Here is a 15,648-nt window from a genome sequence, read left to right on the forward strand (position 1 = left end):
TTGTAATTGTTTTTTTTTTTTAAGCTTCACATGGTGTCTTTTTCTATATTTCTGCTCTTTTCTGCCTGTCTGCTCTTTCTTCCAGTATTTTTAATGGAAGTATTGAGGGTTGGCTCACTTAATATTAATGGTGGAAGGGATGAATGTAAGCGTGCTCTTGTATCTGAAACAATAGAGCAAAAACAATTAAATGTTATTTTCCTTCAAGAAACACATAGCGATATTGATAATGAATTTGAGTGGGGATTATGGTGGAAAGGGCAATATATACTTAGCCACAAAACAAATGTGAGTGCTGGGCTGGCAATCTTATTCTCTCCTGATCTAAGAGTTAATGTTTTAAAAAAAGAGGAACCTGTAAATGGAAGATTAGTAGTAGTAAAGGCTGATATTGATGGAGTTCTTTTTTACTTTGTAAATGCATATGCACCTAATGTGGGACATGAACGACAATTTTTTTTCAGTATATTAAGAAATGCTTTAATGTTATGTGCTGATGGAAATATAATCATGGGAGGTGATTGGAATTGTACTGAGAATTTTACTATTGATCGCACAAGTGAAGAACCTCATCTTCAGTCTTCATCTCAATTATCAAAAATAATTCGAGAAATAGATCTTTTAGATATGTGGCGGATCAAACATCCACAAGTGAGACAATATACTTGGATTAAAATGACAGATAACAGAGTTGGTGCTGCTCGATTGGATAGGATCTATATGTCCAATCATCTTAGTAGTCGGAGTATTGATTGTTGTATCATTCCAGTAGGGTACACAGATCATCATTTGGTTTCTCTTACTATAAATTTGATTTGATTTGATTTGATAGTTTATTTGTCATTGCATATCTCTACACAACGAAATTAAGATGACATCAATCACTCAGTTAGCAGCCTAGGGGATAAAAGTAACACCGTCAACAACAGTTCATAGATAAATATATATTAATAAAAAAATAAAAAAATAAAAAATAAATAAATATATATATATATATATATATATATATATATATATATATATTTAAAATGGATTAATAAAACTAAAACAATTATAAAACACAATATAAAACAAGTCCGGATTTACTTAGTCTTTCAACCTTTCAGCAGTTCATTAATGGCCCTTGGAAAAAAACTGTTTCTCATGCGGTTTGTCCGCGCCCTCATGACCCTGAGCCGGCCTGACGGTAAGGTGTCAAACAGAGTGTAGCCAGGATGTGTAGGATCCGCCCTGATGCTTGCAGCTCTTCTCTGCAGCCTACTGGAGTAGATGTCGTCAAGGCTCGGAAGAGGTGCCCCAATGATTCTCTGGGCAGTTTTAATTACCCGCTGCAGGTCTTTTTTCTCCTCAACAGTGCAGCTGGAAAACCACACTGTACAGCTGTATGCCAGCACACTCTCTATTGTGCACCTGTAAAAGTTTATGAGGAGTGTCTGCGGGAGCCCAGTGCGTCTTAGGGTGCGCAGGAAAAAAAGTCTCTGCTGAGCTTTTTTCCCTAGCTCTTTGGTGTTTACTCCCCAGGTCAGATCCTCCGCCAGATGTAGCCCCAAGTATCTGAAGCTTCGGACCTGTTCCACCTCCTCTCCATGTATCTCGAGAATTTCATGTTTGTTGTTTTTACATTTTCTAAAATCAATTATGATTTCTTTTGTTTTCTTTGTATTAAGAATTAAATTGTTCCTGCTACACCATGATACAAGTGATTGGACCTCCTCCCTGTAAGCGGTCTCATCATTGTTGGTTACCAGCCCCACCACAGCTGTGTCATCTGCAAATTTGAAAATGGGATTTGAGTCATGAATGGCAAAACAGTCATAAGTGAATAGTGAGTAAAGGAGCGGACTGAGAACACAACCCTGGGGAGTGCCGGTGTTAAGGATGGTGGTGGAGGAGGTGATATTTCCAAGTCTGACATGCTGGGGTCTGTCAGTAAGAAAGTTCTTAATCCACTTGCAGAGGTGAGAGTCCAGGCCAAGTAATAGCAGTTTGTTGACTAGTTTGCTGGTATAAATGGTGTTAAAAGCTGAACTGAAGTCAACAAAAAGCATCCTGACATATGTGTCAGGGTTCTCCAGGTGAGTGAGGGCAGTGTGAAGTGCGAGTGAAATGGCATCATCAGTGCATCTGTTGGCTCTATAGGCAAATTGGTGTTGGTCCAGATTTGCTGGAATGAAGGACTTAATGCTGTTTAAAACCAAACTCTCAAAACATTTCATTATAACTGGTGTTAATGCTATTGGTCTGTAGTCATTTAGACATACAACAGTTTTCTGTTTTAGAACAGGAATGATGGTAGCAGTCTTTAGGCAGATAGGAACTATAGCCTCCTTCAGTGACTTGTTAAATATGTCAGTCCAAACAGCTGCAAGCTGATGAGCACATACCTTTAGTACACGTCCTGGGACCCCATCTGGTCCAGGTGCTTTTCTGATGTTAATGTTCTGCAAGGCCCGTTTGACCTGGTGCTGATCTAGTACGATCGGTTGCTCATCCACATGAGTACTGACGATGGCCTGTCCTGCACTGGCTCCATCCTCAAAGCGGGCAAAGAATGTATTCAGCTGGTCCGGGAGAGAAGGGTCAACAAGAGAGGGTGGGCCATAATTTGCGGTATTGTTAGTTATTGTCCTGATTCCCTGCCACATGCTGCGATGGTTATTTTCTTTGAAATGCTGTTCAATACGCAGCTTGTAATTTTTCTTAGCAGAAGTAATCCCCCTTCTCAGGTCAGCTCTGGATTTCCTGTAAGCTTCCTGGTCATCAGATCGCAAAGCAGCATCCCTGGCTTTCAGAAGAGTGTATACGGTTCCGTTAAACCAGGGCTTCTGGTTAGGGATCAATTTAACATTTTTAGTCTGAATGGTGTTTTCAATACAGAACTTAATGTATGACAGTACTGTGGTGGTGTATTGCTCAATGTCTGCATGGTCGAAGAGCTCCCACAAAGTATCTTCAAAACAGTCCTGTAGTGCAGATTCTGTTTCCTCAGTCCAAATCTGCACAGTCTTGATTTGACATTTAGTTCTGCTAGCAACAGACCTGTATGTTGGTCTCAGGAAAAGGGCCAGATGATCAGATTGACCGAGGTGGGGGGCTGGCAGTGCTCTGTAGGCTCCCTTTATGTTCGTATACACCTGATCCAGTGTTTTCCCCTTCCTTGTTTCAATCTTAATGTTTTTGTAAAATTTAGGCTGAACTGATTTTAGATTTGAATGATTAAAGTCTCCCGCCACAATGAAAAGACTGTCGGGTAGCTTGTTTTGTTGTGCACTGATAGCCTCATACAGTTTTTTCATGGCTTACTTAGCGTTAGCACGTGGGTGAACATACACAGCAGCCACAAACACAGCAGTGAACTCCCGGGGTAAATAGAACGGTCTGCATTTTAGCAGCAGGAATTCCATGTCTACACAGCAATGTCTCTCCATGACAATAACATTCTTACACCAGTTATTATTTATAAACACACATACTCCTCCCCCTCTCGTCTTACCAGACTGTAGTGTGCGGTCTGATCTGTAAACACTGCGGCCCGCTAACTCCACAGCTGTATCCGGGATGTTCTCATGTAACCATGTCTCTGAAATTATTGTAACACAACCATCCCAGCGGTAATCCGTAGTCCGTAGTCTCATCTCGTCCATCTTGTTTACGAGAGAACGGGCATTGGCAAGAAATATGCTAGGCACAGCAGGTTTGTGTGGAGCTAGACGAAGCCTGTCCCGGCTCCCAGCCCTCTTCCCCCGCTTTTGCTTCCGCGTCCTTCTCGGTCTGTATTTCTTCCCGGAGACTCGGATTTGTTGCCTACGCTTCTTTGGCCGAATAATCTCCACCGGGAATGTCCCAAAATTGCCAGGTACATATACCGAGCTGTCGTTTCTTATCGTCAAAAGTGAAGATCGAGTGTACTTCACCAAAAAGCTGCTAAGCAATGGAGAGTGCCGAGCCGCTGCGTGTGTCCGCGCCGCCACAACTTCCGCCATAGCTTCCGCCACGATCATCCAAGTGTACAAAGAGGTCTTATTATTGGCATTTTAACACTAAATTGCTTCAAGATCTTAATTTTTGCAAACATTTTGAGACTTTTTGGCAACAGTGGAGATTGTGTAAAGGCACTTTTGAAAATTTAAAACAGTGGTGGGAAATAGGGAAAACAAACATTAAATTGTTTTGTTTGCAACATACTGCTAATTCCACTATTAAATTAAGATAAATTATTCAGTCAATTGAAAAGGACATATCAAATATGGAGGTGGATCTAATTAATAGATATGATCCTAATCTGTTTAACAACCTGCAAGAAAAAAAAAGAGAACTGGGGTTGTTTTTGAATGAAAGGGTGAAGGGAGCTCTTGTAAGGTCTCGTTTTGTCTCTGTTAATGACATGGACGCTCCTAGTGCTTATTTTTTTAATTTGGAGCACAAAGTGGCACAACAGAAACAGATGTCATGTCTTCGCCTTCCTGATGGGAGGGTGACCAGCAATATTACGGAGATGAGGCATCATGCAGTGACTTTTTATTCCAGTCTTTATGCTGCTGAACAATGTGATACTGACTGTGCCGAGCAGCTAATGCAAGACTTGCCTCAAATAGACTCTAAGACTGCCTTGGACACTGAACTATCTCTTCAAGAACTCACTACTGCAGTTGGTCAGCTTGGTATTGGACGATCTCCTGGTATTGATGGGTTGCCGTCTGAATTTTACAAGCGTTTCTGGAACTGTATTGGAGAAGACTTATATGAGGTTTTCTGTGAATGCAGCAAAGATGGTTGTTTGCCTATATCTTGTCAACGTGCTGTGCTATCTTTATTACCAAAAAAGGGAGATTTATCTCTTTTAAAAAATTGGAGACCTGTTGCATTACTGACCACTGATTACAAAATTATGTCTAAGTGTCTTGCTAATAGACTTAAAAAATATCTCAACTTGATTGTACAAAAAGATCAAACTTATTGTATCCCAGAAAGAACAATAATGGATAATTTGTTTTTAATTCGGGATATTTTAGATATTTGTAAAAGTTTTGAACTGAAAGTTGGTTTAATTTCTTTAGATCAAGAGAAAGGCTTTGATCGGGTTGATCATGGTTATCTTTTTAATGTTTTAAAAGCTTTTGGTATTGGTGATTCTTTCTTAAACATGGTCAAATTGCTGTATTCTGGTGCTGCTTGCATTGTTAAAGTGGGAGGTGGGTTAAGCCGGCCAATCCCAGTTTCAAGGGGTATCAGACAAGGTTGTCCTTTATCAGGGCAACTATATAGCATTGCTATTGAGCCTCTTCTTTTTAATTTACGTAAAACTTTGTCTGGTTTTATTGTTCCTGGTTTATCTCAGAGTTCAAGTATTACTGTAAGTGCTTATGCTGATGATGTGACTGTGTTTGTCAATCATGAAAAAGACATTAATGCCCTGGTTAATGCACTCAATGTGTATGAGAAGGCTTCATCGGCGAGAGTGAACTGGGACAAAAGTGAGGCTTTTTGGGCAGGGCAGTTTTCTGTTGAAAATCTTCCACAGTTGCCAGGAGATCTTACATGGAAAAGAGAGGGGTTAAAGATTTTAGGTGTTTATTTTGGGAAAAGTGAGTCTCAAAAGTTAAATTGGGAGGGTTTAGAGGAAAGAGTGTGTACCCGATTGTCTCGCTGGAAATGGTTGCTACCCCAGTTGTCCTACAGGGGAAGAGTTTTGGTTGCTAATAATTTAGTGGCTTCTACTCTTTGGCATAAACTGTGTGTACTGCAGCCACCTACAGGACTAATTCAAAGTATTCAAAGGAGTTTGGTGACCTTTTTCTGGTCAGGACAACACTGGATTCGAGCAGCGGCTTTGTATCTCCCAGTACAAGAAGGCGGGCAGGGCTTGGTGGATATTAAGTCCAGGATAATGACTTTTCGGCTGCAGACAGCCCAAAGACTGTAAAACTCTGCCTGGATGGACACTGCAACAGCTCTTCTGAGGAGGGCAGGTGGAATGGGCTTTGACAAACATTTGTTTTTAATGCAATTGCAAGAGAAAGAAATGGTGGATCTCACCCCCTTTTATAGATCTGTGCTGGAGGCCTGGAAGGTCTTTATCGTATCAAGATCACCTAATACACCTGCTGGTCATTGGTTGTTTGAGGAACCATTGTTTTTTAACTCCTTTTTATCTTCAAGACTGTTGTCATCTGAAAATGTGCGAGCACGACTGTTAGTGGCTGGGTGCAACAAGCTGGGACATATCCTGAGAAGTGATTTGCAAGACTTGAGCCAAAGAAGTGGTGTGAAATCAATCCGGTTTTTACAACAGTGCATTGCTGAGATTTTCAAGGACTTGAACACAGATTATCAAGTTTTTTTGAAAGACCCAGAAGCCCTTAATGAGTGGGTTGAGGGGTATGGTCATCTTTTTCCATTAATCAATGTAAGCGCGGCTGTGGAAGACTGGGTAGAAGATGAAAGCCGTTTACTGACTCTGAAAACACCAGTTCTGGAAAGTTTTGATTCTGCTGGAAAGAAATCTCTCTATTTGATATGTGTTAAAGTTTTCAATATGCAATTTTTGAATGGAGTTTCTTCAACAAGATGGACACAGTTCTTTGGATCTGACTCTTCCCCTAAAGGCAGCTGGCGTACCCTGTACAAATGTCCGATCGACAAGAGGACAGGTGACCTCCAGTGGAGGATTGTGCATGGGGCAATAGCTACAAACAGACATGTGGTACACCTCAATCCTAGTGTTGGGGTGGGTTGCCCGTTTTGTTCTGAGACAGAGTCAATTTTTCATCTTTTTGTGCAGTGTTCACGATTGGATAATCTTTTAGATTTTTTAAGCAATTGTTTTCTGTCCTTGGGTGAAGTTTTTTCTTTTCAATTGTTCATTTTCGGGCCAAAGTATTCATTGCAAAAGAAAAATGTGACGGTTTTAATTAATTTTTTATCTGGCACTGCAAAATATGCTATTTGGAAGACAAGGAAAAACAGACTGTTGGGGCAAAGGTCAATAAGCGTTGTGCCTATGTTTTTAGGTTTGGTAGCTTCTCGAATTAGGGTGGAGTATGCATACTACAAGTTGGTGGAATCTCTACCAAAGTTTAGAGAATTATGGGGAATAAATGAAGTATTATGTACACTGTATGATAATGAATTGGTTTTGAGGTTTTAAAAAAAAAGGGGGGAAGAAAGTAATTATTCATTTATTTTAAAAAAACAGTTTGTGGTTTTTTGTAAATCTTTTGTAATAATAGCGAGTCAATTGTAATAATAAAGGTGAACTTAATCCTCTCTCTCCCTCTCCCTCTCCCTCTCCCTCTCCCTCTCCCTCTCCCTCTCCCTCTCCCTCTCCCTCTCCCTCTCCCTCTCTCTCTCTCTCTCTCATATATTAGTGAAAGATCACGCTCACCTGTGTTCAGCTCTGTGTCTGTGAAGAGTGACTGTTCAGCAGATGTGGGACCAAACTTCAGGGAAGAAACACCATCAGCAACTGAAAGGTATTACACATGTTTTTACTTGACAAGGTTATTTTTGCTAATTTCTCACATGTGGTTTATGTGCAATAAACCATTTTGATTTTATTGTTTATAATCACAGAAGACAATGTCTTATAAAATTTGAAGCTTCTTGCCAGGAAAACAGTTTTACACAGACAACCATAGGGGACATAAAATTACCATGGAAAGACATTAGGCAACCGAACAAACATAAATACATCTATCCATCATAAGTCTTAAGAAGGACAATCGTGGGGTTATTCTGTATTTAATTACACTAAATCATCCTCAAATGATACAAGAGAACAGCTGGTAGTAAAGTTGCTCTCTCGCTCCATCTCTCTCTCTCTCTCTCTCTCTCTCTCTCTCTCTCTCTCTCTCTCTCTCTCTCTCTCTCTCTCTCTCTCTCTCTCTCTCTCTCTCTCTCTCTCTCTCTCTCTCTCTCTCTCCCCCTCTCCCTCTCTCTCTCTCTCTCTCGTTCTCCCTCTCTCTCTCGTTCTCCCTCTCCCTCTCTCTCGTTCTCCCCCTCTCTCTCTCTCTCTCGTTCTCCCTCTCTCTCTCTCTCTCTCTCCCTCTCCCTCTCTCTCTTGTTCTCCCTCTCCCTCTCTCTCTCTCGTTCTCTCTCTCTCTCTCTCTCTCTCTCTCTCTCTCTCTCTCTCTCTCTCTCTCTCTCTCTCTCTCCCTCTCCCTCTCCCTCTCCTCTCTCTCTCTCTCTCTCTCTCTCATATATTAGTGTAAGATCAGGCTCACCTGTGTTCAGTTCTGTGTCTGTGAAGAGTGACTGTTCAGCAGATGTGGACCAAACTTCAGGAAGAAACACCATCAGCAACTGAAAGGTATTACACATGTTTTTACTTGACAAGGTTATTTTTGCTAATTTCTCACATGTGGTTTATGTGCAATAAACCATTTTGATTTTATTGTTTATAATCACAGAAAACAATGTCTTATAAACAGGGTTCGTACGTTTGAAAAAACCTGGAAAAGTTATGGAATTTGAAAAATGCAATTCAGGCCTGGAAAGGTTTTGAAAAATAAAAAGACCCAGAAAGTTTTGGAAAAGTCATGGAATTTTTTTTTTTAACACAGCATAATATGTGATTAATACCAAAACTGTTTCATAAAAAAAAAAAAGATTTCGCGTTGTCTTAACGTCCTTATATTCGGGCGGCATAACGTTCAGTTCACTTCCGATTCACTCACTTGTTGCGATGTTGCCTGAGGCGAAGTCGGTGCTGACAGAAATTTAATTGAAATGCCAGGAAAGTGGCACGAGCATGCTAAAGTTTTGCAAGCACCGGTGGGTCGAGAATGTTAACGTAGCGGAAAGAGGATACGCAGCATAAAAGCCTACGTATGTCTCCAGCACGCGAGAGGAGAGAAGAAAACGAGTAAATGTCAGTTCAATTGTAAGTTCATTCTTTATGTGCCTAGGAGTGTGCGATATTGTCTATGACTATGATATTGTAATCATTGTTTTAAAAGGCTGGGTAGGGTAAAAAATTTATAAAAAAACTTCTTCCAAATTTGTTTAAACTTTATATATATATCAATGCATAATTAAAATCTAAGTACTCTGAAAAAGAAAGTATAAAAATCGAGTGTCTGTAGACCTCTCACGACTGTTTTAAAGACAGCTCATTATTTCCATTCACTCCACCCCCTACCTTCTGGGCTCCTTCCAAAGCCACGCCCCAAAAACACATGAACGCGCGACTCCGACAGCTGAGCTGAAGACGTTTGAATATTTACCTGAGACGAGCGGAGAGGAAGGAGCGCAGTGCATGCAGTGACATCATGTCAGAATCACATGTAATAAAAAAATTGAACTTTATCATTATGAATATAAACAAATAAGATGTATTTTAGTACTCACTATCAAGCTAGCATATTGATATTGGTAAAGTTTAAAATATATATTTTTTGATTCGCTAACGAGCTAGTTATCTATAAGGCAAAGCTAAAAACAGGTTGCATGATACACGTTTTTCCATTACCATCATTTACACTGTGATGAAGGTGAATTTCGTGTAAGATTCATAACATATATGGTGTTCTGCATGTAAGAGTTTCCATGATGAAAACATTGTTGACTCTTGATGAGGACTAACGTTACACTCCAGAGACAAGTACCGCATCGTCAGCTCGAGGACAGGCTGTAGGGGTAAAATCTTTGCGTGGCAGGGGGAGCTGCCACTCGACCAGTCACGGATATATGCGCCTGCCACTGCGTTATATGCGCCGGCCACTCGACCAGTCACGGATATATGCGCCGGCCACTGCGTTATATGCGCCGGCCACTCGACCAGTCACGGATATATGCGCCTGCCACTCGACCAGTCACGGATATATGCGCCTGCCACTGCGTTATATGCGCCGGCCACTCGACCAGTCACGGATATATGCGCCTGCCACTCGACCAGTCACGGATATATGCGCCTGCCACTGCATTATATGCGCCGGCCACTTGACCAGTCACGGATATATGCGCCTGCCACTCGACCAGTCACGGATATATGCGCCTGCCACTGCGTTATATGCGCCGGCCACTCGACCAGTCACGGATATATGCGCCGGCCACTGCGTTATATGCGCCGGCCACTCGACCAGTCACGGATATATGCGCCTGCCACTCGACCAGTCACGGATATATGCGCCTGCCACTGCATTATATGCGCCGGCCACTTGACCAGTCACGGATATATGCGCCTGCCACTCGACCAGTCACGGATATATGCGCCTGCCACTGCGTTATATGCGCCGGCCACTCGACCAGTCACGGATATATGCGCCTGCCACTGCGTTATATGCGCCGGCCACTCGACCAGTCACGGATATATGCGCCTGCCACTCGACCAGTCACGGATATATGCGCCTGCCACTGCGTTATATGCGCCGGCCACTCGACCAGTCACGGATATATGCGCCTGCCACTGCGTTATATGCGCCGGCCACTCGACCAGTCACGGATATATGCGCCTGCCACTCGACCAGTCACGGATATATGCGCCTGCCACTGCGTTATATGCGCCGGCCACTCGACCAGTCACGGATATATGCGCCTGCCACTGCGTTATATGCGCCGGCCACTTGACCAGTCACGGATATATGCGCCGGCCACTCGACCAGTCACGGATATATGCGCCTGCCACTGCGTTATATGCGCCGGCCACTCGACCAGTCACGGATATATGCGCCGGCCACTCGACCAGTCACGGATATATGCGCCGGCCACTTGAACTTACACAATATGTAAGGTTTAAAAAACAAAACAAATGCAGCGCACGTCTCGTGGCTCTATTAGCATCGCGCCGGCCACTACCAGCCACACGATCTCTCACTGTTTACATCTATCAGACACTCCTATTGATACACAAAAGCACACATACAGTGCAATACATATCTTATTTACCTATTTCTCATCTAAATCTTAAATTCTTCTCGCTCTTTTTACCCGTATGGGAGCGCGCGCTCTTGGCTCTATTAGCATTGCGCCGGCCATACCAGCCACACCAGCCACACAATCTCTCACTGTTTACATCTATCAGACACTCCTATTGATACACAAAAGCACACATACAGTGCAATACATATCTTATTTACCTATTTCTCATCTTATCAGTTTTTTTATTTGCTCTTTTTACCCGTATGGGAGCGCGCTCGTGGCTAAGCGAAGCGTCGCACCAGCCACACGATCTCTCGCTGTTTACGGCCACTACCAGCCACACGATCTCTCACTGTTTACATCTTTCAGACACTCCTAATGATACATGAGAGCACAAAGACAGTGCAATACAGATCTTGACCTATTTCTCAACTAAATCTTGTTTTTTATTTGCTCTTTATACCCGTATATGGGAGTGCGCGCTCGTGGCTCTATAGCATCGCGCCGGCCACTACCAGCCACACAATCTCTCACTGTTTACATCTTTCAGACACTCCTAATCATACACGAGAGCACACAGACAGTGCAATACAGAGCTTATTTACCCATTTCTCATCTTATCTTGTTTTTTATTTGCTCTTTATACCCGTATATGGGAGTGCGCGCTCGTGGCTCTATAGCATCGCGCCGGCCACTACCAGCCACACAATCTCTCACTGTTTACGGCCACTACCAGCCACACAATCTCTCACTGTTTACATCTATCAGACACTCCTAATCATACACGAGAGCACGCAGACAGTGCAATACAGATCTTATTTACCTATTTCTCATCTAAATCAGATTTTTGTTCGCTCTTTTTACCCGTATGGGAGCGCGCGTCTCGTGGCTCTATTAGAAACGCGCCGGCCACTACCGGCCACTACCAGCCACACAATCTCTCGCTGTTTACATCTATCAGACACTCCTAATCATACACGAGAGCACGCAGACAGTCTTATTTACCTATTTCTCATCTAAATCAGATTTTTATTCGCTCTTTTTACCCGTATGGGAGCGCACGTCTCGTGGCTCTATTAGCATCGCGCCGGCCACTACCAGCCACACGATCTCTCACTGTTTACATCTATCAGACACTCCTATTGATACACAAGAGCACACAGACAGTGCAATACAGATCTTATTTACCTATTTCTCACCTTATCTTGTTTTTTATTCGCTCTTTTGACCTGTGCCACGCCAGCCACACGATCTCTGACTGTTGCAGCTGCCTGATACTCAGATAGACATTCTGAAGAATGATTTTGACCACTCCATTAAGTTTTGTATAAAGTCTTTTTTTAAAGTCTGATTAATTTTGTGTAATTGTATATTAATTTTAATCAATGTTTGACCAAACAATTCCCTTGATTTAATAAATAAGAAGCATATAGAAGACATATATAGCCTATAGCAATAAAATCGTGGCATGGTTTCTGTGCGATCACTTGCATTGTACGTTCCTCACATGCACAATAAATATATATACAGGGTGTGATTTGCCGGGGGGGATGCATGGGATTTCCCCCTTTCTGGTCAATGTATCCCTGCCTCTGCTTAATTATTTTGATCCCCGGTGGGGATACATTTATCCCCCCCTCAAAGTGATCAGTGCTACTACACTAGTAGCGAGACGGATCACAAAACTTATCACGGATCCGTGGTTTAATTAAAGTCAATTTTATTTTAAAATGCGCTACTTAGATATAGCTGCCACAGCCTCTCTGTACCACTCTGCAGACTTGCTCAATGTCCCGCCCACGGCACTATCTGATTGGTTACACCTCACGAGTAATAGCCTATCAACACTTTGCGAGACGGTTGCAGGTCCTGGGCAGTGTTTCGTGTTTCGAAAGGAAGGCATCTTATTCAGCATATTACTGAAGCGGGAATAAACATCACAATCTGATTATCTGTTTCTATGATGACAAGCAGAGTTAGTGTCCCAGTCATGAGTCACACCACTGAGAATGGCCGAAGTTACACACGGTGTTTCACTCAATTGAGGCTAAAGGAAAGGTTTTTTGATTACTCACTCACTCTTGAGCGTCTGGCGCGAGTGATTTAAATTTCAATGTAAAGACGCGTTTACGCGCGTCTAGAGGTCCTGCGGCGCGAGGAGTTTAGCGCGGCGCGGGCGCGTCCAGTTAGCGCGAATGAGGCGAATTGACTAACACAGATAATGCATCTGTCTTTTCTATCATTTCACTGTAGCTCAGCGTTGCGATGTAAAGTTAACGTTATTACTTTAACAGCAGCAGTAAAACTGTTTCTACCGTGATGGTTTAACTTTGCAATCAATCCGTGGTTCAGCAGAGGCTGATATAGAAGTAGCCTAGCCTATTAGAACAATAAAATGTTATAAAACAAAACAAAATAAAAAAACAAGATAAGATGAGAAATGGGTAAATAAGCTCTGTATTGCACTGTCTGTGTGCTCTCGTGTATCATTAGGAGTGCCTGATAGATGTAAACAGTGAGAGACTGTGTGGCTGGTAGTGGCCGGTAGTGGCCGGCATGATGCTATAGACTAGAGCCACGAGCGCGCACTCCCATAGACGGGTAAAAAGAGCGAATAAAAAATAAGATTTAGTTGAGAAATAGGTAAATAAGATCTGTATTGCACTGTCTGCGTGCTCTCGTGTATGATTAGGAGTGTCTGATAGATGTAAACAGTGAGAGATCGTGTGGCTGGTAGTGGCCGTAAACAGTGAGAGATTGTGTGGCTGGTAGTGGCCGGCGCGATGCTATAGAGCCACGAGCGCGCACTCCCATATACGGGTAAAAAGAGCAAATGAAAAACAAGACAAGATGAGAAATAGGTAAATAAGATCTGTATTGCACTGTCTTTGTGCTCTCGTGTATCATTAGGAGTGTCTGAAAGATGTAAACAGTGAGAGATCGTGTGGCTGGTAGTGGCCGTAAACAGTGAGAGATCGTGTGGCTGGTAGTGGCCGTAAACAGTGAGAGATCGTGTGGCTGGTAGTGGCCGGCGCGATGCTAATAGAGCCACGAGACGCGCACTGCATTTGTTTTTGTTTTTAAACCTTACATATTGTGTAAGTTCGAGTGGCAGCGCATATATCCGTGACTGGTCGAGTGGCCGGCGCATATATCTGTGACTGGTCGAGTGGCCGGCGCAGATAACGCAGTGGCAGGCGCATATAACGTGACTGGTCGAGAGTGGCAGCTCCCCCTGCCACGCAAAGATTTTACCCCCTCTCAGACAGGTCCGGGGTCGAGGGCGAAGCAGAGGAGGTCGTGCAACTAGGGTCCGAGGATATTGACAAGCGTTTTATTTCTTTGTTATCCAAAGACTTTTTGTTCATTACCTTTTCTAGTACTGTCTTCCTTTTTTGCCTTGTTTGCCTTCGCTAACTGCATATGCCGGTAATGTGAATTTTGATTGCTCTTTCTCTGCCATTGTTTTGCTTTTCCTAGGTTCCGTGCCTCTTGAATTCCTCAAATCAAACGGGTGCGCGCAAGTAGGCAGATCCTGTGTGGGCAAAAGGGTGGTTGCCATGGTTGCGAGAGAGTGACAGTCGCCTAAGCCAATCCTTTGTTTCGTCCGAATGGAAATAATGAGCTGTGTTTAATGCAGATTAAACGGTCTAGAGTCACTCGATTTTTATACTCTTTTTTTCAGAGTACTTACATTTTAATTATGTATTGATATATAGAGAAAGTTGAAACAAATTTGAAAAAGTTTTTTATAAAATTCCTACCTACCCTACCTTTAACTATGTACGAGGCACTGCGAGTGCGAGCTGACATCGCGTTTGTCTCTCATGCTTGCTTTCACTGCGTGATGTGTCAGTGCAGTTATAGATGTCCCCAAAGAGTTTTTGTCTTATATTTATATCATATTATGTTGTTATATTAGAATATCACATGAGCAAGAGTGCCGTTTTCCTGTGCATAATTGCAAATGTGCTATTTATTTTATACAACAGTTAAATTAACAATAAAGTTAACATTGTGAGTTACTTTTTGGACACAATATTGTCAATTTTCACTTTATATCGCCGACGAGAATCTCATAATGAAGCCGTAGTCCAACAGACATCGATGATTTTTTTAAATTTATTTAATGAAATCCGCGTTTTGAACGAATAATTTTAACGATTCAATGAACAATCCCTTGTTTTTTGAATGAATCAAGCCGGTTTGAACAAATCGCTTATTAAAGTCGGCATGAAATCAAATTTGACAAATCTTCTTTTATATGTAATATTGTAGTTTATTATAAATGATTTATCTGTGCACTTCATTATTTTTTTTAAATTCATGTACCCTTATAATCTTTAATCAAATACTTACCTTCCCTCCCCCCTCGAAACGACCTCTCTTCTCTTTCGGTCACGTGCCATGGCGAAAGGGTTGCGGCCAGAGCCGATGAGGGTGCGGCTATCGGTGTCTGTCTCGTTTCAGAAATTTACGAATTTTAAAATTTAGCTCCTCGTTCTCTGTCGCCGGGCTCCTCAATAATAATCCTTCATGGAGGGTAATGGTGGGGAGTCCGGTTGGAGAGAAATCCTCCACAACTGAATGTAAACTGGCATTCAAATCTGCCTCCATTTTGTTTGCAACGCCCAACCTCCAACGATCCAATCATTCCCGAAGGACGAAATCAAGCCCCGCCCTACATTTTTTCTAATTTCAGAAGCGTTTCACTCGGATATACGTCACAACAAGGAAAAAATGACAATCTCAACTTCCGTTTCATGCCGACTTTAAGACAGTGACTTGCCG

General features: G+C 42.4%; 1 protein-coding gene across 1 annotated transcript in view; it reads left to right on the plus strand.

Annotated features, from left to right (window-relative positions):
* Positions 1–15,648, plus strand: part of LOC309507893 (uncharacterized protein) — a 313,871-nt gene that overhangs the window by 8,940 nt on the left and 289,283 nt on the right. Inside the window, exon 4 of the mRNA XM_082182320.1 lies at positions 7,368–7,472. Within this exon, the coding sequence (XP_082038446.1) occupies positions 7,368–7,472 (105 nt within the window). The remainder of the gene's footprint in view (positions 1–7,367; positions 7,473–15,648) is intronic.

The sequence above is a fragment of the Leuciscus leuciscus genome (assembly GCF_965113295.1).
Source record: "Leuciscus leuciscus genome assembly, chromosome: 10".
In the NCBI taxonomy this organism is placed as follows: Eukaryota; Metazoa; Chordata; class Actinopteri; order Cypriniformes; family Leuciscidae; genus Leuciscus; species Leuciscus leuciscus.